The sequence below is a fragment of the Echiichthys vipera genome (assembly GCF_963691815.1).
Source record: "Echiichthys vipera genome assembly, chromosome: 14".
Lineage (NCBI taxonomy): Eukaryota > Metazoa > Chordata > Actinopteri > Perciformes > Trachinidae > Echiichthys > Echiichthys vipera.
The window spans coordinates 5,889,967-5,917,124 of record NC_139839.1 but is presented as its reverse complement, the minus strand read 5'-3'; the positions used below and the strand labels follow the sequence as shown (position 1 = coordinate 5,917,124).

Genomic DNA, 27,158 nt, shown 5'->3' with positions numbered 1-27,158 from the left:
TCTGCGTCTGTACGCTAATAATTCCCCTGAATGTTGCATCGATTTTTCACCATCGTCTCTTTCATGACGTCGAACATTCATCATCTATTTATTAATTTGTGATCCCTCCGTTTATATTTTATTCTTGCTTGTATTGTTGTTTTTCTGTAAAGCACTTTGTTGCCTTGTTAATATGTATTGTTTTATTTTGAAAAGAAAGAGAGTCAACATTTACAGTATAAAAAACAGAATATATAATAAGATGTTTAATAAATGCGTGTAGTTAAATATGAATATATTAAATAAAACGGGATTAACAACTAGCACAGCTTAAATTATATATTATGAGAAGTCCATGTAGGAAGTTAAAATGAATCCATCAGCGGAACATTAATGATTTATATTAATGGCTAAACTACACGGGCGCGACACGACAACGCTCGGCTATTTTTGTCTCTGTGCGCAGCTAAAAACTACATTTTAAAGAAAAAAGAGACTACAAATCTGTTTAGAACCAACTGCATTCAAACTCAAGAAGAAGAAGAAGAAGAAGAAGAAGAAGAAAAAGAAGAAGACCGCAAGGGAAATTCAATGTTTTCACTCTGTTATTATTCATGTTACACACACACACACACACACACACACACACATGCACAAACAGGCCATATAAACCTGCAATTAATGGAGAGATGTCAGAGCGAGGGGGCTGCCGATAGCTCAGCGCCCCGAGCAGTTGGGGGTTCGGTGCCTTACTCAACAGCACCTCGGCAGTGCCCAGAAGATGAACTGGCACCCCTCCCGCCACCAGTCCACGCTCCATTCATGGTCCACACAGGGACTACACTAGGTCGCCGGTCGCCAAGTCACCCAGCCAAGTCACCTATGGACTGAGCTACTGCCGTCCCAGCCAAGTCACCTATGGACTGAGCTACCGCCGCCCCAAAGGCACAGTGAAGCTGCAGCGATCTTCTTATCAGGTAAAAAAAACAAAAAAGACCATCGCTGTCCCCCGCCTCCGTACGCTGCACGTCCATTCCCCGTTAATTTTGCCTGTAAGTTAAAAACATTAGCAGCAATTTTTGTAATTTTCACGTCAGAACGACAAAAGAAAAAGGGGTTGATTACAGTTCATCACAGAATTGCAAAAAGAGTGTGTGTAATTTTAAAGTGGGCTACTTACTTTCTAGCTCATGATTAGTATTCATATTTAATACTGAATAGAATTAAACAGCTGATAAAAAGCTGAACATACAGTATGAAAAACTAAATAAACGGGCCCTCGTCGGCACTTCCCTGACTGAATACATGTGAGTGAAGAGGCTGTAAATGTAAAAGAGGAGCGGAGATTAATCATCCAGGGAGATAATGTCCAACCGTGGTTCTCCAAGCAGATGAAGGTAAGAGCCTGTTTTGCATGTTGTACTACTGACCCTGTTCTATATTAATCTGGAGGAGAGTGCAGGCGGTGCAGAGAGCGCTGTCAGTGCACCATGGGAGAGAGAAAAAAAACATTTCTATTTAATACCTGCAGGGGAAATGGAGCAGAAAGAAAAGCAGAAGAAGTAGTTTGAAGCTTCTGGCCGGTGTCCTCAACCCGGAGAGGAGGTCAGAAGTTCAGAAGGTCAGATCTGGACGCGGTTGATGGAGAATCTGTCGCTGGCGATGTGAAGCGGGTTGGAAAATGTCTCCCTGTGTGAGTTTTCAGTCAGAGGATCCATCAATAATACGGCTTGTCTCTCGCTGGCGCCCACCGACGAGAGGAAATAATCAACGTCGTCAGCTGAAGGGTTTCACCGTGTAACTGGGAAGAGTCTTTTACTACGTGGCATCCCTGTTTGTGATCCATCTACGCTCTCCGGGACATGTAGGATCTGTCTAACACAGGTTCTGGGAGTGTTCTGGTGTGGCGTCTTTTTGAAGTTTGGCATGTGCCTCGTTATTTGTTATATCAGGGATGGACGTACACCAAATCCGCACTCTACGCTTTGGGTAAACTGCCGCTAAGAAGAAAGTCTAGCCTTGCAATGAAAGCCTCCACACAAATGCGGCTGCAGTGATCAAAGATCTGAGTGAAGGACTAGGAACTTACTTTATCTATTTATTTATTTATTCGTTTGTTTAAGCTTACGGAGAACTATCCGGTCTTTAAATCTTACGTGTCGCCCTTTCAAAATACTATTTCCGGGTCCAAACACTACGTCGAACAAAAATAATCAACAGGAATTGAATTAAGCAGCATAATTTAGGAATTTAACGCTATATTCAGTCCCTCTCTCTTCAGTGTTTGGATAAGTTCTGGCTGATATTTGCGTTCTCTAGTTGTAACGGTATCGGCCGATGCATTTTTTTCCTGGCATTATGTAGAGGCAGGCGTCCACCGGCAGCTCCGTGTTGCTGGAGACGCTTTGTTTTTAGGTTCAATAAATGTTCCTTTTTTTAAACTGAGACTCGTAACCTTTGTTATCATCATTGTGTCATTTTTAGGATGTAAACTGAGGGAGCAAAAGTAGAATCTGCTTCAAATATCGGCTCAAGAAAATCGGCAGTCCGTATCGGTCATCGGCCAAGGCTGATGGAGAAAAAAAAAAATCGGCATTGGCCCTAAAAAAATCCATATCGGTCGATCCTCATCTCAAACTCATGGATTTTTATATCTACTGTATGCGAGTTTCTCTCTCTCTTCAACTTGTTCTTGTACGATAATATCGTTCTTCTTAAAGCAATATCGCCAATAGGGGAATTTCTTGTGACCTTTACAATCTCTACAATCGAGCCTAGTTTATCCAGGTTTTTCCTTTCATGCGTAACCCGTCTAAATGAGTCAACTAAAGAACACTGTGAGCCCAGAGTGCAGAAGTACGTGTCCTGCAGCGGTTTGTTTTTTTCCTTTGCCCTCACAGCTCCCCAGTGCGTTGAATGACCGACCTTGAACCCAGCCTGAGTGAAAAGCGTTCCCGACGGTACATAAAGAAAGTGCATTGATAAATGACTAGCTAGGTAGAAAAATGTCAGGAGAAACGGTAAATAAAAACGGCCTGATGCGTCAGAGCTGACAGTTCTTTGTCTGAGGGCTTCAACTAATGAAACATGACTCACAAGTGCGCAGACCCTCCTGCTCAGCTCCTCTTACCATCAGTTTCTTCCTTTGTCGGGCTGGCAGAGGTGACTTGTCAGGTAATGGCCCCCTCAAACAGCTGGAGGGGGTCAGAGGGTCGTATGACCGCAGCCTCGGGCCAATCAGCAGCCACAGAGCGCTCAGCATTCCTGAACGTCCGCGGATTGCTTGATATTGGATAACCCTGATTCGCTCGCTGCCCTTTTTCACAGCGTCACCTTCGCTACAGGCTGACATTTGCGGTTCAAGAGCCGACGTTCTTTTCTTCTTCTTCCTTCAGGCACTTGATGAAATGATGATAACAGGCTGTAAAAAGTCATTCCTATCTTGTTGCAGTTCTTCGATCATCCCGGGTAACCTTTCTTAACTTTGAGCATAGCAGCACTGATGGGAAAAAACAGACATCCACAGCCGTCCGTCACGTCTACCTGCACTGTTCCGAGGAGGATGAAAACAACTCTTATCAGTTTAGTTTAAAAAACTAATATCTGCTTTTAAAGGCAAGTTTGTAATTTATCCACTGCCTTCATACAAACACACGCATCACCGTCCGTTACCTTTTGGTGGATTTGATTTCCCTATATGCAACCAAATGCTGACGCCCAAATGCTGCCAGAGGACACTCAACACATGCATGCGGTCACTAAGGTAAACAAGCTTCTCCCGCAGTGAGCACAGCTTATGCGCCAAATGTTTTTTCACAGTCCACATAGACCATCACAGCGACGCAGTAAGTACAGTATGATTTGATGTGTCTCACCCCTTTTGCTCTCCACACGTAGCCTCGCTCCATTGTATCTTACGCGCAGATCACTCTGGTAACGTGCTGCGGAGAAAATTTGGTTCTCCAAGTTCTCCGAGCGTCCGAACCAATCAGCGTTGGTTTCGAGGCAAGTCGAAGTGTGACTCAATGAGAAGCAACTGTTCAGTGTAAACAACATGGCGGCTTCCACGGATGAGATGAGCGCAGCTATGGATCAAACCGCTCGCTAGCGCATTTCTCTCTTGGATCCTTCTGTCGGAATATGGACCTGGCACACAAAATCCGTAAATGTGGGTAACGCAAAGCAAATATCCTTTACTGACATGTTGTTTACTTTCTGAGCTTTGCCTGTTAGTACGTCATAAGCTTCTTCGATCTGATTGGTTGGTTTGGCCCGTATGTTGGTGATAGACAGATGGTTTATCCAACCAGCAACCAGTATTTTCGCCCCTTCCCATAAGATCTCCAAACGAAAGTTCCCTGATGGATCTGCAGAGAAAATGAGAATCAACCAGTCTTGTGGAGTCAGGTTGCTCCACACGGACAATTTACGTCAAAGCAACCAAATCCCACTCAGCAGTGATTGGTCAGTACTACTCCTGACTCCAAATGGAAACCAGATCGCTTCAGATACCAAAATCTTGTCCTGTTGCTCACAGATTACACAAAGCTAAGAGTCTAGCTGTGCTCGCGGCGCTGTGAGTGGACATCTTTTTTTCTTTTGCAAGCATTTCATCATAAAACAAGGAACTAGATGAAACGTTAAGGGATCACAAAGATGTTACAATTCACCCTGAGGGGAACATGAATATCTGCATCAAATTTCATGGCATTCCCCCTCAAAAACCACAAACGTCAACTTAATGGTGGCGCTAGAGCAAAAGTCAGAGTGTCAAAGTTCTTGGCATTAACCGTCTATGAACCATAAATGTTTTTTTTTATAAAATCTCATGGCAATCTGTTGAGATAGATAAGTCAGGATCAACCAACACTGCCAGCCACAGAGCCGTGCCGCTTCTCTGCAAGTGGTGTTTTTAAGTGTTCATCGGTTCAAACCCCCTTCGTCTTAAAAAGAAGCCCCTTGTCAGGATCATTCTCCTTATTAATAGCTGGGAGGAGCATCACCCTTTTCTCTGGCTGAATACAAAAGGGCCGCGCTGCTGCTTGTTACCACTTCACTTTCAGATGCCCGCTCTCAAGCACTCACAGCTGATGGCACGTTGAGGACCGAGCTGGTCACGGCGGCCGTGTTGTCTACAGGCGATAGAGAGAGAGAGACGGTCACGGCGGCCGTGTTGTCTACAGGCGATAGAGAGAGAGAGAGAGAGCCAGACAGAGCTCCAGGTTTGGGTACCAGGCCGCAGGATGGCGGGGCTGTGGTGTGAGTGAGCGAGGCAGAGATAAGGCCTGTTCACAGGGACACGCATTATGTGAGGATGTCATGTAATTAATGAATAAACATCCACAGCTTTATGTTCGCTGCCACAAAAGAGCAGGGGGCACAAATCAAACCTTTACCAGATAAAGAAGACGCAGCAGGAAAATGAAGAAGAAGAAGATGTGGAAGATGAAGAATTGAAATACTTTCAAGCCGGCAAGAAATGAAGCCTAAAATTGACTTTTAATAGAAATGAACAGCATACTGTGGAGGATTATTACAGTCACAACAGGCTTACACTGTGGACACTTAACAGCAGGTCCATGGTGGATACACGCCGTGAAGAAGACGTGATGGTGCGGATTACAAAGTGGAGGAAGAGAGAGAACACAGCGAGGGGTGAACAGAAGAGACAGGCCAGAGACGATGACAGAAAGTGTCAAGTCGAAACTAAACAGGGTAACACCGAACACCGTCTACCCAACTAGCTTTCCACAATAGCACGTCACTGCTTCAGCATCTCAGCAGTACGCACCCAGTCTCCACAGAGCAGAACCAACAAGGTCACAATGACATCACAAGTCTGACGGGGCGAGCTAGCATACAGCGCTTAGATCGCTTGAAAATGACCCTTAAATGCACTAAATGGGTTTGACAGATTGAGTGCAATAAAAATGTAGATTTTTCTTAATGGAAACAAATTAGCTGTAGCTGCATTTTAAGAGAGTTTTCTTATTTCCTCTACACTAGAAGAAGAAGAATTATTACATTATTAATCAGTTTTAATATTCTGTTCTGTTATTATTCAGGTTACACACACACACACACACACACACACACTCACACACACACACACACAGGCCCGAATATACACACACACATGCACAAGCAGGACCTATATACATGCAATTAATGGAGAGATGTCAGAGCGAGGGGGCTGCCGATAGCTCAGCAACCTGAGCAGTTGGGGGTTCGGGGCCTTGCTCAACAGCACCTTGGCAGTGCCCAGGAGATGCACTGGCCCCTCTTCAGCCACCAGTCCACACTCCATTCATGGTCCACACAGGGACTCGAACTGGCAACCCTCAAGGCTCCCAGCAGAGTCACCTATGGACTGAGCTATTGCCGCTATTAATCGATGGAATAATCAGTAGAATACGCAATTACTAAAATAAGAGATAGCTGCAGATCTGAATTTATTATCATGATGGAACATTTTTCATTAACTGCCTCAGCCTGGCTGATCTGTCATTTTGTTCAGGGCTTCAACTGTTTAATATTCGACTCAGTTATTTTCCCAATGAATCATTTGGTCTTTAAAATGGTGACAAATGCCCATTACGGTTTCCAATAATCTAAGTTAATTTATTCAAATTGCTTGTTCTGTCAATCCAAATGGTCTAAACCTAAAAATATGTCTTTCGCTAGTATCTGTATCCTGATGCCGTGATCAGCTCAGACCTCAAAGAGTCGTGGCCGGAAAAGATGTTTAAGAACTGAGTCTTTGTCTTGCGCGGTCTTCCTTGTGCTAATTGTAACGTTACTCGCATCAGCATAATCCTCGTCACCCTCGTAGCCTCAAGATTCATCGTGCTGCTGGATTTTAAAGCTGTTCTACAGGCCTCACAAATCTTTTCCTTACTTCTTATAGAAGAAGAGATTTGATGGTGCACTGTAAACCGTGTCGGCCATGTTGTTTTTCCTCAAAAGCAACCACAGCGTTGCTCAACGCTTTGCTGACGTTGTACTTTCGTCAGTGGGAGTCTAGCGTTGACCTTTTACTGATGTAGTCACACCTTTAATGTTAAAAACGGTTTCCGATTTCCATCTGTGAATCTTTACACCCCTATCCCACAGTTGAGCCCGACATAACACCCTTTCAAAATACGATTTCCGGGTCCAAACGCTCCGTTGAAATAAAACAGACACAACGGCCGAACATGTGAACAATTACAGTCACCTCTTTCATCAGTTAAGAAAGAGGTAAAATGACAATTAGGTTGTTTTTTTAAAACTCAGATCTGTTCAAACAACGGGGAACATGCTACTGCACTGTCCAGAGGCTTGGACCGGCTTGGACCCGGAAATCATATTCTGAAAGGACGTTACGTCTGATTATCTTTGCAGAAAGAAAATTACTTCCTTAAAAAGCTCTGATTGGTCGATTGTTTTCCGTTGATGTGCACCAGACCTATTTAAAAAGCTTAACAAATCAGAGACCATGGCACCAGACCATTAATGCCACATTTAGCTTTAAAAGATCTTCGATGGATGTATCATTATTAGGACAGACGGGGGGTGGAGGGTGTTTCCCTCGTGTTGTTTGGGGTCAGCGGTGTGTTTGGAAGTCTCTGCCTTTGTTCAAATCCCATCAAGTGTGAAAAACGGGGGCAGGCCTGAGGCCCAGCATCGTCTCTCTGCTCCGCCAGATCATCCGACAGAATAAGCAAACATTTGAAAAGGGACAAACATTAACCTTTGGGTTGGTTGTAGGCAGCTGTCACTCACATGAACAGGACACGCTGACATACAAACAAAATGATACAAACAGGGTTATGATGTCAGAGTTAAAGGAGGCTCAGAGAGTCGGACTTATGAGTGGGGAAAAAAGCTTCATTTCCTGTCTGGATCAACAACTAACAAGCAGTTCACAATGACGTCTTTGCATCCCTGGGGAGCTCAGTGTCAGACCGTTCTGACACAAACTAGCCCAGGAACAGTGATAGAAATGAGTCAGCACTTTATCATTTTACAGCTAGAAAATGTCCGGTATGTGTATGTGTCTTATAAATGTGCACGACTGTTGTCAATATACAAGAAAACAACCCAAAAAGAAGCTTTTGGAAGTCTCAGAGAAGCATTTCCAGAAGGCTGAATACCCAACCTCAATACTTTGAGGGCTGCTTTGACAAACAGCTCAGATCGGGTTCACACAGTCATTGTTTATTGTCTTAACTGCTCATTTATAGGTCTGCAACTAAATTTGATGTACTTTATCAACTATTCAGCCAAGTAATTAGACAGGAAGATCAAATCTGTCTCTAAGCCTGAAACAAAACGTGGAACCAAAACCTCCCCCAAAACTCAGACGGCTACAAACTGAAAGCAGAACCACTGCGTGTTTTTGAGTCAATCTGACCTCATTTAGGACTAATGACCGGCAACAGATGGCACAGGTTCACATTTCATAGTTAAGATTAGTGACTGGAGAGTGTTTGGCTCCAAACAACTCGTAACAGGGAGTGTAACCTGAGCTGAAACACTGCACAACCTCCAGTGATTTGGAAATTAGCGGTCACTCATCAATCAGGTATTTGTGTTTAATCGATGACACCACTTACACGGAAAGCATCCGTCGTTTAATTAAATGAGGGACGTAATGTGGAAACAAGGTTCCAATATGAAAAGGGAACCTACAGAGTATAGTGAGCTGAATCTGCAGCTCCCATCGGCTTTACACGGCGCTTTATAGTGAGTTTCAGCTCATTGTTTAACCGTCTCGCCAACAATTTTACTGCTGGTTCACTCTCACCGCACAGTATGGTAAATGGACTTGTACTTATATAGCACCTCTCTAGTCTTCTGACTACTCAAGGCGCTTTCACAGTGTTTGTCACATTCACCTGTTCTCACACAATCCTTCGAATGGAGGACGATCCACTCTGTCACTGAGCCACAGCCACCCCACGGTAGCATTGCTTTAAGTGAAAAAGCTGTAAAAACCTACTGTATTCCACCTTTTTTTCACCTTTTTGCTGCAGGAGTTGGTAGAGACCCAAAAACAAAGCTACAAGAGAGGCAACATTGGACTCATCAGATGGACACACACCACTCTTAAATGAATGATAATGTTGCTGCTGGGTGTTTAAATACGTAACAGACAAACACAAGAGAGACTTTAGCTCACAGGACGCAGGAGCTGCTGGTCTACTGCTGCCTGAATTTGTTTGTTAGTTTTGTTGGTTCCTAACCCCCTCAAAAACACTAAAACCACAGGCTGCGGTCAACGTATTCTCATCAACAAGTTTGTATGTTATATCCACGTCTATTTAACACTGGGACGGTTAAATTTAGGCACCAAAACAACTTGATTAAGATTAAGATTAGAAAAAAGAAAAAAAGGGGGTGGTGATTTTGGCTTAGCACTTCCAGGACATGAACACCGACCCCCCGGGGTGAAAAGTCCTTTGATTTGGGACCCGTCCACCACCCTGACCCTCCTCCCTACGTGGATTTTGGAGCTCTTATACTGCATCGCCCGATTTCCAGTGAATTAAGACAGCACAGAAACCCCCGTGTTTAGTGAGACAGTTTTTGTCTGGTGGCTTTGACGAGAGCACTTCACCGCCAGCTCCGCAAAATACGTTAAGGTGCTGTCCCCAATCACAGCAGTGCATTACTTTGCTTCCGTGCCTGTCCTCCTCCCTGCCCCTCCAAATTGTGGGCGTGTCGGCCGCCGACTACTGTAGGTTACACACTGACTATGGAGAAGTACCTCACACGACCACACTTCATAAAAAGTGTTTACTAAAGGCTCTCTGACTTTGGCATTGCTTATCTTTACACCGCTACAGTCGTGACTGCTGGCTTATCGAGATCAAGGACAAGGTTAGGTTACAGTTTAACTCTAAACCTACGGTCCAAATAAGTCAAATATTACCTCCTCTAGTGTCTCTTACCTGCTTCATTAACTTCTAAACATGCAACGGGGGGCCAGACCATGTTAATAGTCCAATAAAATACCCAAAATAATGGTTCTCTTTTTTCCCCCTTTAGCATCACCTTAATCCACCTATAACATTCCTATTCTGGGTTCACACACACACACACACACGCTGGTGGGAGAGTCCTACAACCGAGCCGGATATTCCTGACTGAGCTGCTTAACAGTGCTGCATTCAGGTGCTGTTGTAACTTGACTCTAGCCAGATGAATTTCGTTCCTCCTTGCTTCCCTCGTCCATCAGGGATCCTTGCATATGATCGGATAAACCACTTGTGCGATGGGCGAAAACACGATTCCCACCAACAACCGCCTTCAGAGCCGTTCCCTGGTGTTCTCTTAAAGAGGAAACAATCACTGGATCGGACAACACGGATGAAACAGCAGCATCCATGTTGACGCTTGCTTCCTCGATGGGAGCCGCCGTTGTTGTCTGAATCATTCGCTTCTCCGCTACGTCATATCTAGAAAACCCAACCGGACCTGATTGGCCTGACCATTTTTTGCGGACCCTGAAATCCCTCTCGAAGGAGCGATCCCAGGTGATTGAGTGGAGGTAGGCGGAGTCAAGACGAAGGAAAGTACGGAACGAGTCATCTGGCGAGGTTACAACTTATGAACCTGGTGGTCTAGGATTTATTCACTAAACATTAACTGTTTGTTCTGATTTACTACAAACCCAAATGAATAAGTACATATAGTGTTTTTGTACCAACGTACGCATATATAATAGCTAAGAAGCACTTTTCTTTTGCAACTTTATCATGCACCTTTGTCTGGCATTAATATAAAATCCCCTGCATGTGAAAGCAAAGGGAGCGCTTATTAACTTGTCGTCTTTTACGCACATGAAAAAACAATTCTTGGTTCATGATGACAGCCTCACACTGTGCGGTTAGAGCAGTGATTTCACTTCCACATTCAGCATTTCAGCAGGCTTTTTTTCCCCTTTTTCACCTCGTGCACTATTTCCAAGTGAGGAAGGGCCACAAAGGGTGATGATGGAAGTCCCCCCACTCCCCCTCCACCCTCCTCCTCCTCCTCCTCTCCCCTCTTTCCCCCTCCCACCCACCGGCCTCGCCCCTCTCCTCTCCGCCCCTCGTTTGTGGATGCAGGGGCTCATCAGTATCTCTGGTCCAGGCCCGTTTACCCCTGCTTAAGACACACACACACACACACACACACACACACACACACACACACGCACACACACACACCGCGTTGCAGAAAAGCCTGAAATTGCTTCCAGCTGGCTGTGCGCAAACCTGGTCCTGACTGGGAGACGCAAGAACGGTCCGCTTGCACAATTATTTACCCGGTGCGCACAGCAGCGCACACTGGACCCGACTCTGCATCAGTGCAGCTCAGCTCACACTCGGGGAAAACCTGCTGCTCTCTCATTTATAACCCCCGACACAAAAACACCTCACACTTTCACCCCTTTAACGCTTCCTCCATGCTGCATAATGCGCTTTAATTAAAAAAAAAGTGTCTTTGACAGTGTGTGGAGCAGTGGGGAATGTGCCCGGCCTGCACGTCTGTAGTTTTCCCCACTACGGGGGTGTGATAATGAGGATGGAGATGAGTGCACGGTGCGCCCCTGTCCTGTCCTGCGCATCCTCGGCACTCAGCATGCACCAGCCCGGACAACACAATCCCCCCAGGGACTCCAAGAGAGCAGTAATGCATCGACACAAGGAGAGAGAGAGAGGGAGAGAGAGATAAGAGGGGGGGAAGAAGAAGAAGAAGAAGAAGACGAGGCCGGCTGCAGGACTCACCAGTCGGTGTCTGAGGTCTCGTCAATGACGTCCTGGTAGGCGGTCAGCAGGGCCAGTCTGTTCTTGCCGAGATTCACAGCCATGTTTCTGTCCCTGCAAGCATCCAGACCGCTGCTGATGGAGAGAGACACGGAATGAGACTACAGAGAGGAGGAGGAGGAGGAGGAGGCTCTGACTGGTGGAGACCATAGACAAAGAGACGAATACGGTGTCCGAGAGGTCCTAGCGCCGGGTGTTTACCGGCTACACCAAACAGTCTGGTGGGTCCTAGCATAGACATAAAGAGTAGACGCCTCATCGAACGTTGGGCCTATTGGCGCTGACGAGCGGTGGAGCCGCCATCTTGGCCCGGTCGCCCGCTCCACTCAGTGTAAGGACAGGACACGGTTCGGCGTATTTTAATATTCACAGTGGGATTAACAGTAATAGAATATTCTGATATATGATATATGTGATGTATGATAGGTGTTTTACAAACACTATAAATATAAACACAACAAGAGAAATCATTTATAGAGTATTAATAGGCTGTATTTCATACATGAATACATAAATCTCTCTCTCACTCTCTCTCTTTCTCTCTCTCTCTCACACACACACACACACACACACACACACACACACACACACACACACACACACACACTCAGAGAAAATTAAAATACATATAAATCAAGAGTATCAATACAATTAGGTCAGAGAGAGAGATGACATTTTGGACACATCTAAATACAAGTCAAACAGACACACTTTCATTTAAAGCACTAAAAAAAACAAGAGCCGAACCCTATATGTTAATAAATATTCAGAAATGATCCATGCTCTGCCAGTCGCATAGTCGTGGTAGTGGAGAGGAGAGGGAGGGTCCACATTTGAGCGAGTGTGTGTGGTATAAAAATATATATAACATTTTGTTAAATCGATCATTTTCACACTGTTTTGTTCTTGCACAGTTACCAATGAGAGTGTAGCTCTAATTGGTAAAGAAAGTGATGTTGTAGGAGTACTTTGTATAGTATCTAAAATGACTGTGTCCTTTGTTTTTAGGCAAGGTCTAATTATGTGGATGTCTTCTTTATTACATATTTTAATTATGTAGTAATTGTATTTAATGTGCAAACAAAAACACGGGGCATAGTTCAGTAATATCCATTTTAAATTATACAAACCATTTAAGATTTTTCCTTAGTTAAATAAATGTATGATTTTTTCTTTTCAGACTGTTTCAACTTCTGTGGTACAACTGAACTAAAAAAGCCTGGACTCATCAGTTCTGCTTTACAAACATGTGACGTTCGTCCTGCTTTAAGTGGAGATGTGGAGAACCAAGTAAAAATGTATGGAACATTTTGTTCAGCTGTGAGAATATCGGGCACAGAGTGGAAATACATGTTCACGCTTGCCTCGTAAATCTCTAATTCATTCTTTATAATAAACCCCACATCATGTTGCTCCTGTTTGATGAAACAGTTTAACAGCAAAGGATATTGGTCAGATTCTGTCACTTCTCCTTTGATAGTCTAAACTTTAAAAAAAAAAGTGACATGACATGAAAAAATTATCTCATAATTCATGTCAATGTCATGTTCAATATTTAAAAAAACAAAACTGAGAATATCTGAGGTGACCTGAGATGAACCGTCTCTGAAGTGTCTTCCTCTCATGAAACCACAGCACATCCTCCGCTGACCTAATGCTGGAAATGTGCAATACATTTACACTAGACCACATGTACGACAACCCCTCTCCTCCCTGCTTCTCCTTTAATATCTACACAGGCTTGCACACACACATCTGGCCGGGGGGTGAATTAACTAAGATTCCCACAGAGGCTAATCTCCATGCCTCTACTGTGACAAGATAATAATAATAAAATAAGGGACAGCAGCTCCTCTGGCAGCTAAATATGTATCTACCTGCCACAGCCTGAGGGACTCACTATAACATTAAAAAATGCATGGATTTATGTATAATTGTTTAAAATTGTACTGTACCGTACTGATTATGAATTGTAATATTGTAATATTAGATTAGAGCAGGAATACGCTGCACAGTGCTCTGGCATCTTGTTCCTTCTGCTGCTCAACTCATAGGCTCAACGAGTCACTCATAGAACTTATCTGGGAGAATGACCGATCCAAGATGGCGGCCGCATTTCACGCGGCCCAACGTTCGATGCGGCATCTACTCTTTATATGTCTATGGGTCCTAGTGCCGAGGAGTGAACTGCCCTGTACGGTGGCCCTGAGATGCAAAATCAAAACAGCGAATAGAGAAACACATCAACAAATCACAGTGACGTAACTTCTACCAGAGAAGGCGGGGCTTATCTATCAGAGGAGCCTCCTGATTGGACAGGAAGGACAGGTGAAAACAGAGGAAAACCTGAGTCTTCCCTATTTTATTATTCATTATTATGATGGAGGGCAAACATAAATATGATGTGATAGTCGTTGGTTGTCAACCAGCAACAACATCCAATCAGGAGGGTCCTCTGGTAGTTAGGCCCTACCTTTTACGGTAGAAGTTTATGTTGTTGGGGTTCCTATTTGTTGTTGTGTTTAAGAAGAAGAAGAATTACTTTATTTATCCCGCAACGGGGATATTTAATTTTTTCACTCTTATTATTAATCATGTTACACACACAGGCCCAAAATACACACATGCACAGACAGGACCTATACATGCAATTAAGGAGAGACGATAGAGCAGTTGGGGGTTCCTTGGGTGCCTTGCTCAACAGCACCTCGGCAGTGCCCAGGAGATGAACTGGCACCTCTTCAGCCACCAGTTCACGCTCCATACATGGTCCCCACGGGGACTTGAGCCAGCGACCCTACGGTTCCCAGCCAAGTCACCTATGGACTGAGCTACTTCCGCACAGCTTTATGTTGTTTTTATGATTTTGTGTTTTATGTTGTTGTGTTTTATGATTTGTTGTGTTTGTTGTATTTTATGATTCGCTGTTGTGCTTTACATTGTTGTGATTTTCTGATGTTGTTGTATTTGATGATTTGCTGTTTCTTTCTATTTTCTGTTGTGATTTGCAACTCAGGGCCACCGCGGTTTGGCTATAACTGTACAAAAACATCAGAAAGACAATAAATAAGACGACCCAGAAACAAACAAATAAAACAAAGTATTAATGATTTGATTGAGGTTTAATTTCCTAATAATGGTCAGAGAAATATGTCATTTGGTGCTAAAATATAATAAAACTAGAATTACTGCCGACCAATCAAGTTGCAGTTTACATCCAAACTGTAGAGACCGTACTGCCCCGAGCTAATCAGTGTTAGCCACGTCCGTCTGTTAGCGACTCTCCCAGATTTCTCTGTTAATAGTTCATACACGATGGCTTCTTTGGTGTATGTAAATGCACACTTTAATAAACCTAAACTGCAGCCATTTCCTGTTAAAATCATGTTCTAAACTGCTATGTTTAGGTATCATAACGTGTTGATCTCCTGCGACCAGGAGGGACACTAATTTAAGGAAATGCTGCTGTGTTTTACTGAAAAAAAATCCAAAATCCAAACACCTACCAGCATGAGCAAACAGAAGTAACAGGGAATCCACAGGTGAGCGGGAACGGGGGAGGTTAAAGCTAAAAGCAGGCCGGTACAAATAAGGCTTCATGTTCATGTTCAGGTGGCTGGAAAGCAAAGGGCAACACAGCAGGTGGAGATGGGCTGGTATAAATACTGTGGGGGGGTTAATGGGAAACAGGTGAGCAGGTGGATGTGATGGGAACGTCTGAGGGCATCTGGTGGATGGACGGAGAAGTGGTTGTATCATTATGAAATATGATATTATTGTGTTTCTATCACTAATAAAAGACATCTACGACTATTTTAATATGGAAGTTTGTCAACGTGGAGCCAATTCTGGATGCTTTGCCTACTAACGGGTGAATAAGTAGTATAGTATTGCATCATATCATGTATTTTAATGTAAAAAGTAGCTAGTAACCAGGTGTCAAATAAAAGCAGCACAGTATTTCTGTCTGAGATGGAGCATAAAATGAAAAATACACAAGAAAAGGAAGTTAAATTGAACTTGAGTAAACGTACTCATGTATATCTGCAGTCCATGCTCGTTGAAGTAAGAACATGCATGTAAATAAATACAGTACTTGGTTAAAAACACAGCGTTTTTGCACCGTGATTGAACAGGACGTACATCTTACAAGGTTGTTTCTTTCTCACACGGGTTACAGATCTCTCTCCAGCAGGCCGTAGAAATGTCCTGTTGTGGCGTCAGTTTCCCTGCAGCCTCTCAGGGAGCTGAGGAGGGGAGGCCGTATGCAGTATGTAGACTGTGGCTGCGGCTTGTTGGTCAGGCGGGCTTCTAATTAGGATTTAGTCGCTGCAGTTCCTGCGTTTTCTTTCCCAGAGAGCGCTTCACAGACGGGGCCGTGCAGAAGGCCGAACATCAGCACTAACTACACAAATATTCTGTGTTTGTGACATGAAGCTGTACAAAACAACAGAGACATTTGCTATTCTTACCTTCCTTACTATTAGTGTGGCAAAAGAGGTGAAGTTTATTCTGAGGGTGGAGTCGGAGGAAAGGTAATATCACTTAGATCAACAGAGTTCATTCTCTGCCCTGGTAGCCTGAGATATTAGCCTCCGTATGGTGGCCATGTTGGGACATTTCAGACTCAGCTTATCAGTTTATGCTCTGATTTTGTCAGATTTGATCAACTTTCATCAGTTGAATCTGGACTTTGTCAGCCTCAGTTGCCTTCACATGTGGGAGGAACAGCTGTGGAGCGTGATGGAGTATTTACTCAGGTACGGGGCATTTTTGAGGTACTCTCATTTTCTGCGTCTTAACACTTCTTATTCAGAGACGAATACTTTTGCACTTTTCATTTCACTACTTATTATACTTTGAGTTACTTTGCAGATCCAGATTAATAAAACTAAATATAAACAACAAATTATGATGTAATAATATAGATTAAAGATGAAGGGTGACATTTCAAATAAGCCATACGGACAATTTTTTCGTTTAACAACTATTAAAGGAGAGTCGCTAACAGCCGGACGTGGCTAACAGTGAATAGCTCAGGGCAGCACGGTGAAGGCATTAAAATGTATTTTTTAACCACTAATCCTGCTGAAAATAACACCAAACCTCTGCAGCAGCATGAGAAGAGTCCCTACACACAAAACAAAGCACCAATGGGCTCCTTCCTTTGGGATTGACTTTGGTAATCCACTTGAATGGACTTTACGATGAGAGGAGCTGGTACAGGGGCCAGTAGGTAAGTCTTTAAAACACTCTTTTAATAAACTCTGCGTTCACTAACTACGTTGTTGGTGCTTTGTTTTCTGTGTACGGACTCTTCTCATGCTGCTGCAGAGGTTTGCTGTTATTTTGAGCAGAATTGGTGGTTAAGAAAGACGTTTTAATGCCTTCACCGCACTGCCCCAAGCTAATCAGTGTTAGCCACGTCGGGCTGTTAGCGACTATAACAGGATTTCTCAATTAAAAGAATTCGTTATATACGAAGAAACTGTCTCGATGGCTTATTTGTTGTATATAAGTGCTGAAAAAGAGCAAGGTATTATTTTGCGCGGGGATTACACTTTAAGTATATTTTGACGCTCACGAGGATAACAGTTAAAATAATGAATGGACTAAACTTCAGTGACCTGATGGTCCAAGAATTCCTCTCAAAGCTCTTCTGTAGTGATGAAGAAGAAAAAGTCCTTGTGAACGATGGACTGAAAATGAGCTTCTTTTCTTCTCGTTTCCTGGAAAAGTTGACATTTGGGAGGTTTCCCCCCTCCGTCTGGTGCTGGCGGTGGTTGGTTGCTGTGGTAACCTGCCTCGCCTCAGAGAGGGGGAACACCACACGGGCAGCCTTGGTGTTTTTTTTCTCCCAGGCTGGGCTGGCACTGAGCCCACATACCTTCCCCTCTGCTCTCAGAGCCGAACACTGGAGGATAATAAGAGCGGAGGGGCGGTGGCGCTGGTGGGCACTTTAATTGGCACAAACAGCGACGACGTAGCTCAAGGTGAACCTGCTGAAACTCAGTTTGCATAATTTATCTGAGTGAATCCTCTCACGCTGTATTCACTGCTTAAACCCATATATTTATTTACATGTGAAGTCACTCAAGCCCTTTAATTTTTACATCCTTCAAGTTCTTCCTGATAAATAAACAGATGATCAGAGGAGGAACATAATGCAAATACGTTTACTCACTGAAATTTAAGCACAATTATGAGGCCCTTTACTTTAGTACTTCCATTGTTTTCTACTTTTACTCCACTACAGTGATTTGACAGCTCTAGTTATCATGCATTCTTCTAATTTAAACATCTGTTTTTTATATTTTACAAGTCTTTTTATTTATATTTTCCTCTATGTGTCCTGCGATAGACCGGCGTCCTGTCCAGGTTGTACTCCGCCTCTCGCCCGATGTCAGCTGGGATCGGCTCCAGCCACCCGCGACCCCGACAGGGACAAGAGGCTGAACATGAATGAATGAATGAACTAAACATTATGACATTATTTATCTTATTTTTAGTACTTCGGATTGCTCTGTACTGCTGCTACGATGACCTAATTTCCCCTCTGGGATAAATAAAGTTATCTATCTATCTATCTATCTATCTATCTATCTATCTGTCTGTCTGTCTGTCTGTCTGTCTGTCTGTCTGTCTGTCTGTCTGTCTGTCTGTCTGTCTGTCTGTCTGTCTGTCTGTCTGTCTGTCTGTCTGTCTGTCTATCTATCTATCTATCTATCTATCTATCTATCTATCTATCTATCTATCTATCTATCTATCTATCTACAGTGCAATACCCCAAATTGAAAAGGCTCATAAAGAATGTCCGCAATGAAACATTTCCAATTTCAAGACATAATCAACCAATCAGATCAACGAAGCTCATGTTGAATAAAAGCTCAGAAAGTAAACAACACGTCGGTGAAGGATATTTTCCGTCTGTGTAACGCTAAATTACAGATAAAGGCACAATCTCGGGTGCCCGGTCCATTTTCCAACAGAAGGGTCCAAGAGGAAAAAGCGTTAGCGAGCGGCTAACAGAATTAGGGCTATCGCTTTCTGAAAATCTGTCTAGAGCAGGTCGGATTTGCATACGCTGCGTCTCACTCAAGCCCGCCTCAAAACCAACGCTGATTGAACGTTCGCTCGGCAAACGGCTCCAAATATTTCTCCGTTGCACGTTACCAGACTGATCTGCAAGTCAAATACAATGGAGCCCGCAAGATCAGGATGGTCTCACGAAGCTACCTTTCATTGGCCTTGGTTAAAATCAGGAAGCACACATGCATGTTTCCACAGGTCTCTGTTAAGCCTGTCCAGACTTAAACGCAAATCAAACTAAAACGGGGTCAGAGTAGTGGTGTGGTATAGCCAGGTGTAGACGTAGTAAAAGTTACCCGTAGTAAAAACCAAAATGTACTTGTGTGGATGTAGCCTTAGGCACAGCAACTAACATCCTCACAATGACCAAACATGCTGATGATTAGCAGGTATAATAATATTCACCACTATGGTAGTTTTGCGTATTAGCATGCTAACATGCTAATTAGCAGTAAACACAAAATGCAATACTGAGGTGGATGGGAAGGGCATGTCCTTCTTCCTGTCTGCTCCATTCAGTCTCATCGGATGACTCTTTGCTCTCTCTCTCTCTCTCTCACACACACACACACACACACACACACACACACACACACACACACACACACACACACACACACACACACACACACACACACACACACACACACACACACACACACACACACACACACACACACACACACACACACACACACACACACACACACACACACACTTACTCCAGCCCCTCCCCCGCCTGTAAAGTGGGTTAGTGTTAATTAGTTCTCTTCACCCGGCAGGCCCTCGTTTCCTGCAGACGTTGTGTTTGTTTTGAGTGTGTGTGTGTGTGTGTGTGTGTGTGTGTGTGTGTGTGTGTGTGTGTGTGTGTGTGTGTGTGTGTGTGTGTGTGTGTGTGTGTGTGTGTGTGTGTGTGTGTTGGTGTGTACGGTAGCCTGAAGTTACCATAAATGTTTCCTAGCACTGACCATTCTTGTTGAAGACAACCTGGAAAGTAACTCAGAAACAATGTGAATGATCAGACAGACGTCTCCCTGTCAGACAGAAAAGACAATGGAAAATCTTCCTGCTTTCTGAAGAATACAGCAGCTCTCACTCTAATGGATGAGACCGACTCTCAAATGCAAATCTTCTCGTCTAAATGAGCTCCAGAGCCGCAGTGAGCTGACACTAAACTGCCTTCTCTAAATGGAGCCTCTGACTGGGCAAATTAAGCTGTCAGGGCTGAACCCTGGAGATTACACCGACTCTGCTACCAGCTTCAGGAGGGAATAAATAACACTTAGAAAATAAGGGACTTTTAATCCACCAAATGGCAACGAAGAGTAGCCATAAGTCCTGCAGAATTAGGTCAGAGTATGTGCTTAAAATTACTTTTCATTTGAAGCTTTTGAAATAAACTTTTCCGCAGACATGTGCACTGAAAACGGGGAAGAACTGTAATAACTGAAGACATCTATACGACTCAGTTTTTTATATAACTCACTAAAATTAGTTTTTATTATTATTGTGTGTGGACCCAAGAAGAGCTTTGCAACCACTTGGTGGATTGGAATCCAAATTAAATTAAATTTTATTTATAGCATCTAATAAAATACTACTAATAAAACTTCTCTCAGGACACTTTCAATATACAGTAGGTCTAAATCACACTCTATGATTTATTTATCATTTACAGAGACCCAACAATTCCCCCATGAGCAAACAACAACGCGTAACAGTGGCAACGAAAAAAAAACCCTTTCAACAGCAGGAGTGTCGAGCAACCCCAAGGACCAATAGACCTTTTCAACGTTTTTCCATTGCTAGGCAACAGCCTTGGTCCTTGGTAACTTCCTGTAATCTGATGTCATTCACCTACACTGAAACAGGAAATACACTAGGACTGTTCTTACATCTTTGAAAAGGTCCATAGAAAGGTAAAGTCACTCGCCTCCTGTTGGACCACCACAGGACCTTATTTCATAAATAAATATGTTTGATAGTAAACGGGGAGAGTCAAATTATAGTTTGATCCCATTAGAACTGTGCCATGAATTACACACATGATGTTTCAGATTGAAAAGATTCAGTTTTCAAAGTCAAGAAAACCACAGTTCATGAAGTGTAAGGCTGTGAAAATACGTTATGAGAAAGACTACTCAACCCAAAGTCATGCGAGTGACAGCGCCTGTGTGTGTGTTTGTGTGTGTGTGTGTGTGTGTGTGTGTGTGTGTGTGTGTGTGTGTGTGTGTGTGTGTGTGTGTGTGTGTGTGTGTGTGTGTGTGTGTGTGTGTGTGTGTGTGTGTGTGTGTGTGTGTGTGTATTTTTCCGGGATATACATTACTCACATGAACAACCGGTCTTGCTTGTTCTTTCGCTTCCTGTTTGATAAAAAGAGTCATTTGATAAAACACAGCAGGTTACATGTGTTGTGGAACATAGCTAAGTTAGCTAGCTAGCTAGCGTGCTGACCAAACAAAGATGAAGTATATTGTGCGAGACGAAAGATGTAGTTCACTGAGCGGTTTCACACAAAACCAAGTGGTACTACGACAAACCTACAAAATGATCTTTTGAATTAATAAACATTACCTCGCCTCTCTATGGTGGGCGACCATCTGTCTCGACTGGTTGGGGGAAAGACGGAGAAATAAAGAATTGAAAACTAAAGAATAAGTCAGAGATGTCTAGATGGTAACTTAAGATTTGCGTGTCTCACATGATGGATTAGATAAGCATTGACCTCAAATAGTTAAGGTTAGACATTTAAATCAAATGGTTGACCATCTACGGTTACCATCCCACTATGCAACTCCACGGCGGACGACTGGGTCTTGGGTTTGCGGTGTCTTATGCTAGTTAGGGGCTAATGTATGTTCCGATGTTCCCCGGTTGCATAAGCCTCTGCCTTCGCGGATTTAATTCCGCATTTGTTAGGGGTTCAGTATACATGGTAAATGGTAAATGGACTTGTACTTATATAGCGCCTTTCCAGTCTTCTGACTTCTCCCTTTTCACATTCACCCATTCACACAGATGGCAGTGGACATCTACAGACCATCTAATCTAACCATTCACACCACATTTACACACCCATGCGCAGCACGGGGAGCACTTCAGGGTTCAGTGTCTTGCCCAAGGACTCTTCGACATGCGGACTGGGGGAGCTGGGGATCGAATCTCTCGAATGGAGGACAACACACTCTCTACAGCCACACTTCCGCCCCATACATAGACCTATTTGCTGTGGAATTTGGCACCGATTGTGGAAAAAATAACAGACCGGGAACATGGGACCCTTTCTGTCAAGAGCGGGCAACATCGGACCCTTTTTCCTGGTCACATACAAAGCGGGGAGCATAGGACCGGGGAACAAAGGTACGCCCCCAGAGAAGTTAACCCTTAAGCAGGGATGAGAGGTGGGCTACAGAGGGCTAGTAGGCTCACCTCTTTACATCTCCACACACTTCATCATCACGTTATAACATCTCTCTCAACCCCCTTTCCTCTTGGGGTGACAGTAGCTCAGTCCATAGGTGACTTGGCTGGGAACTGTAGGGTCACTGGTTCAAGTCCCTGTGTGGACCATATATGGAGCGTGGACTGGTGGCTGGAGAGGTGCCAGTTCATCTCCTGGGCACTGCCGTTGTGCTGTTGAGCAAGGCACCGAACCCCCAACTGCCCGGGGCGCTGGTCACTGGCAGCCCCCTCGCTCTAACATCTCTCCTCAATTGCATGTATAGGTCCTGGTTGTGCATGTGTGTATTTCGGGCCTGTGTGTGTAACATGTATGATAATAAGAGTGAAAATTGAATTCTTCTTCTTCTTAATCTCTATCATAAAGGCAACTGTGCCGATAGTAGCTAGACTGATCTCTATCTCTCTGTCTCCCTAAAGGTATTTAGTTGCTTAACTCTGAGTAAACTTGCAGCAAGAATTGTAGTTTTAGGAAACAAACAAAAGGCTTTACAGTGGTGTTCTTTCCACTGCCTGTTACTGCTCTTTGTTCTGGAGATTCCTTCTGCTGCTCCTCCGTGGCAGAGTGGTATTGATTGGTTTTATTGATCAGCTTCTATACTGGGATGTCTCTAAAGAAGGAGGCAGACAGGTGGACAGATGGACAACAAACAAAAGGAAGAAGGAAAAAGTCCATTTCCCATCTGCAGTCTGCACGCCGCCCTTTGTCTTGCAGCGGCAGCAGTCTCTTTTTATGTACGTTAAAGTCTTTCGCTGAGTTCACTCCTTGATGCTTCCACAGCCGTAAATCCACAGATCGAATAAAAGCTCCAGATATTTCTCCCTCTCTCTCTCTCTCTCTAAGCTCGCGTCCTCAGAGATGGTCTCAGAGTTAAGCCTGGTTTAACAGCGGAGGCTCATCGACACGCACACCATCGGCCTGATTCTGTCTGAGCGGAGATAAACGTGAAAGAGGAAACAATAACTCGATACAGAAAGTCAAATTATGACGATTTGAATGCGCCGAATGTCTCCTCGCAGCACTGTGGGAGTTGTGTCGGAGAGGAAAACAGATTAGGAGAAATAAAAACTGTGGGGGTGAAACAAACCGGGGGATTAATTCTGAACGCTGCGGATGTTGAGCTGTAAATCTCTCTCAGAGACACCAATGAATCGTGTCACCGAACGGACCTGGTTTTGGTTTCTGAAGGCCTCCGTGGTCTTTGAACCTGCAGCACGGCCTGACTCGTGGCTGCTGTAATGTCTTTAATACAATACAATAATGATGATAATGTGTATTTGGAGAGACCAACAGGCTACAAAGTGCCTCAGAAAAGACAACAGATTAAAAGCCAAGAATAATTCTAATACTAATCATGACGATTCACCTCCCGCGACGTTTCAGGCGTTAAACGGAGATTTAAGGTGAGCAAGGCGTGAATGGTTGTGTGTCTCTGTTCGTCTCTATGTACCCTGCTATAGACCTGCGTCCTGTCCAGGGTGTGCCCCGCCTCACGCCCGATGTCAGCTGGGATCAGCTCCAAATGGCTACGTTGCTCCTTGATCTGTAAGCTAAGTTTTATGTTTACTTAGTTGTAATGGCTAACACTAACGGCTAACGCTAACTGTCAGTCTAGCTTCTCTAATACTTGTGTTTATGGTGCGATTTTCTGGAAGGGACGGGTTCAAACAGGCTCAAACAGACTCCGGTCTCCTGTAGGCTACTGGGCCGGGTCTGACCAACCTGGCAACCCGACTGCTTGAATTGTTTTTTTGTTGCGACCACGATCTTGAGACAATAGATGGCGGTGTTCTGCTCATTCTCCATATTCAACCTTTAAAGTTTGTTCTACTTTTAACTCTTTTCTTTATTCCACTTTGACCCACCTCAGTGAAATATATAGACATAATTAATTACATATAGACACATAAATAATAGGAGACAGCTCATCTCAACTCATCTTCATCCACTTATCCGGGGTCAGGTCTCGGGGGCAGCAGCTTTAGCAGGGGACCCCAAACTTCCCTTTCCCGGGCCACATTAACCAGCTCTAACTGGGGGATCCCGAGGCGTTCCCAGGCCAGTGTGGAGATCTAATCTCTCCACCTGGTCCTGGGTCTTCCCCGAGGCCTCCTCCCAGCTGGACGTGCCTGGAACACCGCCCTAGGGAGGCGCCCAGGGTTCATCCTTACCAGATGATCCTGAACCACCTCAACTGGCTCCTTTCAACGCAAAGGAGCAGCGGCTCTACTCCGAGTTCCTCACGGATGCTGAACTTCTCACCCTTAATTGGAAAATAAAATAGAGAACTAATGATGATAAAATAGGCCTGAATAAAATAACATAGCTCTAAAATGAGCAAACAAGCACACTGTGGCAGATACTCACACTTACATAAAGAAGAAGAAGCTTTTCCTGAGTGAGACTAAATAAAGTCAACAAAACGTGGGAGATTTGTGTGTGTTTTCTGCTAAAACTGCAGTTTTTCAGTTGAATTATTACAGGTCTGTCTGTCAGCTCTCAGACAAAGAGGAGCGGCTTCAAAAGAAGAAATATTCATGAGTCTCAAAGGGTTAAAAACAGAAAAAGTCTGTCAGGTCGTGCAGGAGAAATACAACTCACATACCAAAGCCGTGAGACGGAGCCCCATGGTGATTCTGTAATCCACAAAACAGAACGAGCAGGAGACAGTGAGTGACGTGAAATACTGGACCGCACTAAAACACACAGTCCGCAGCCACATTCATCACACTCCAGAAAACTACACTGCTCTATATTTCCATCTGGTTTATATATTTACCTGCGTCCTTTCTGTTTGGATGTAACATTATATCATAATAGGCTACATTAGAACTTCACAACTCATTTTGCAGCCGAAAACAAGCCGGGCGCAACAAAATCGACACGCCACAGCTGCCAGGGGCTGGAAAAGCTCGAAAATGGACCTTGGAAGTGCTTGAAAAGTGCATCTGCCTGTGTTTTTCAGGACGTATCGTGGACGTACCGTGTTACAATGTTGCAAAAGTTGTAATTGTGAGAAAAGCAAAGACATTAAGAAGAAGTCAGGTCATAATACGGTGACTTCGTTCTGTTTTTACCTGTTTAAATGTTCTGAATGTTCTTATAAAATCACCTCCTCATGCTCGTAATATCACTTTTCTAATAGAAATACAGTTAATGTTCTAATATGTCGGAACTTTTGTCAAAATCATGACTGTTTTACCGTTAAAACCTTCGACGTACGCCTCGAAACGACTTCATTCTCGTTTCAACCTCATGTTTTTTTTTATTTACTTTTTATTTTAATCACAACTTTGTAATTTTGACTGTCACCTGTCACATTTTAAGGAGATATGTTGAACAAAAAGCAACATGATCATCCATTAGGACTTTTTATGTCTGTGTCCAATGACCCAGGCCATTCTCATGCTTTGTTCACACACATGGAGAGTTCATAAAACCTTTTCCGAGGTCAAATTCAACACTTTCAAGGTCCATTTTTAAGCTTTTCCAGCACCTTACAGCTGTATCAGCACCCGTACGGACCATGCGTAGAACAACGCAGTGATTTGTGAACTAATTCATGCATTTTCCACTTATTTTTATTTGGACTTTTCTACTTGATTCAGCGGGTTATTCACTGAGAATGATTAGGAGTCGGGCATGTCGTATGTTGATGTCAAGCTGTTGTCAGGTAGTCCATAAGCCTTGTCCGTCTCACGTAAAGCACTTTGAATTGCCTTGTTGTTGAAAGGCGCCTTGTTGCTCCGGTCCTGCTGAGTGTAGGTATCAATGTTCCTGCAGCAGACTGAGGAATGTGTTCATTTCCTCTTTGGTGTGGATGTTTACGCTGTTTTTTTTAAACACACTGAGAATAAGTGAGAATAATCTCGGGGCGAGGAATGAGTGAGTGTGTGAGTGTCTGTGTTTGTGTGTATTATTCTATTATTGTGTAACGCTCCATGATTTACATGTATCTAAAAACTGAGCTCTGCATAAGAACTTCATTTTTAATTCTTTGCCTTTTGGAGACTCTCTAAACAAACGCAGATTTTTCTTTTTGTTTGTTTTACAGAGTGACAGGGGACATCACATCGTCTTGCATGAAAGTTGCAGCTGATAGGGAGACAGTTGCAGTGAAGGTGTTTCATGTTACTGAAATATTTGCATTCAAGCTGCCATAGCGTAGGTCTACAAGAGGCCCAACTCCTGCTGCAGAAAACATCCCCCAAACCATGACATGACACTAAAGTTCAGTTTATTTGTGTCTGATGGGAAACATGTTCTGCGTTGGACTGGGGAAAGATGGAAACCCAAAGTGTGTAAAGAAGCAAGTTACATTTGGAGGAGGAAGTGTCAGAGTCCAGATCTAAACCCCATAGAGGATCTCTGGGAAATCCTCAGCAACAAAGCCTGTGAATGTTCTCATTTGTCCAGGTCGTCGTTATCCTCAAAGCAATTTCAGTCAAAAACAACTGGACTGGTTGTTTGTCTAGGAAGACGTTTCACCTCTCAGCAACCCCTCAGCAACAAAGTAATGTGTAAGAAACCCACTACAGTTACTGAACTGTGGAAGAGACTGAAGAAGAATGGACCCAGATCAAACCAGAGCAGTGTGAGAAACTAGTGATGTCCTGTGGGAGGAGGAGAAGGAGAAGGAGAAGGAGAAGAAGAAGAAGAAGAAGAAGAAGAAGAAGAAGAAGAAGAAGAAGAAGAAGAAGAAGAAGAAGAAGAAGAAGAAGAAGAAGAAGAAGAAGAAGAAGAAGAAGAAGAAGAAGAAGAAGAAGAAGAAGAAGAAGAACTTTTATTTATATATAATTTATAATTACATTTTTTCACTCTGTTATTATACATGT

General features: G+C 43.7%; 1 protein-coding gene across 1 annotated transcript in view; it reads right to left on the bottom strand.

The window, feature by feature from the left end:
• dbn1 (drebrin 1) overlaps nucleotides 1–11,852 on the bottom strand; it is a 121,205-nt gene extending 109,353 nt beyond the window's left edge. The window contains exon 1 of the mRNA XM_083927554.1: nucleotides 11,736–11,852. Within this exon, the coding sequence (XP_083783680.1) occupies nucleotides 11,736–11,818 (83 nt within the window). The 5' untranslated portion in view covers nucleotides 11,819–11,852. The remainder of the gene's footprint in view (nucleotides 1–11,735) is intronic.
• Between the last annotated feature and the right edge of the window lie 15,306 nt (nucleotides 11,853–27,158).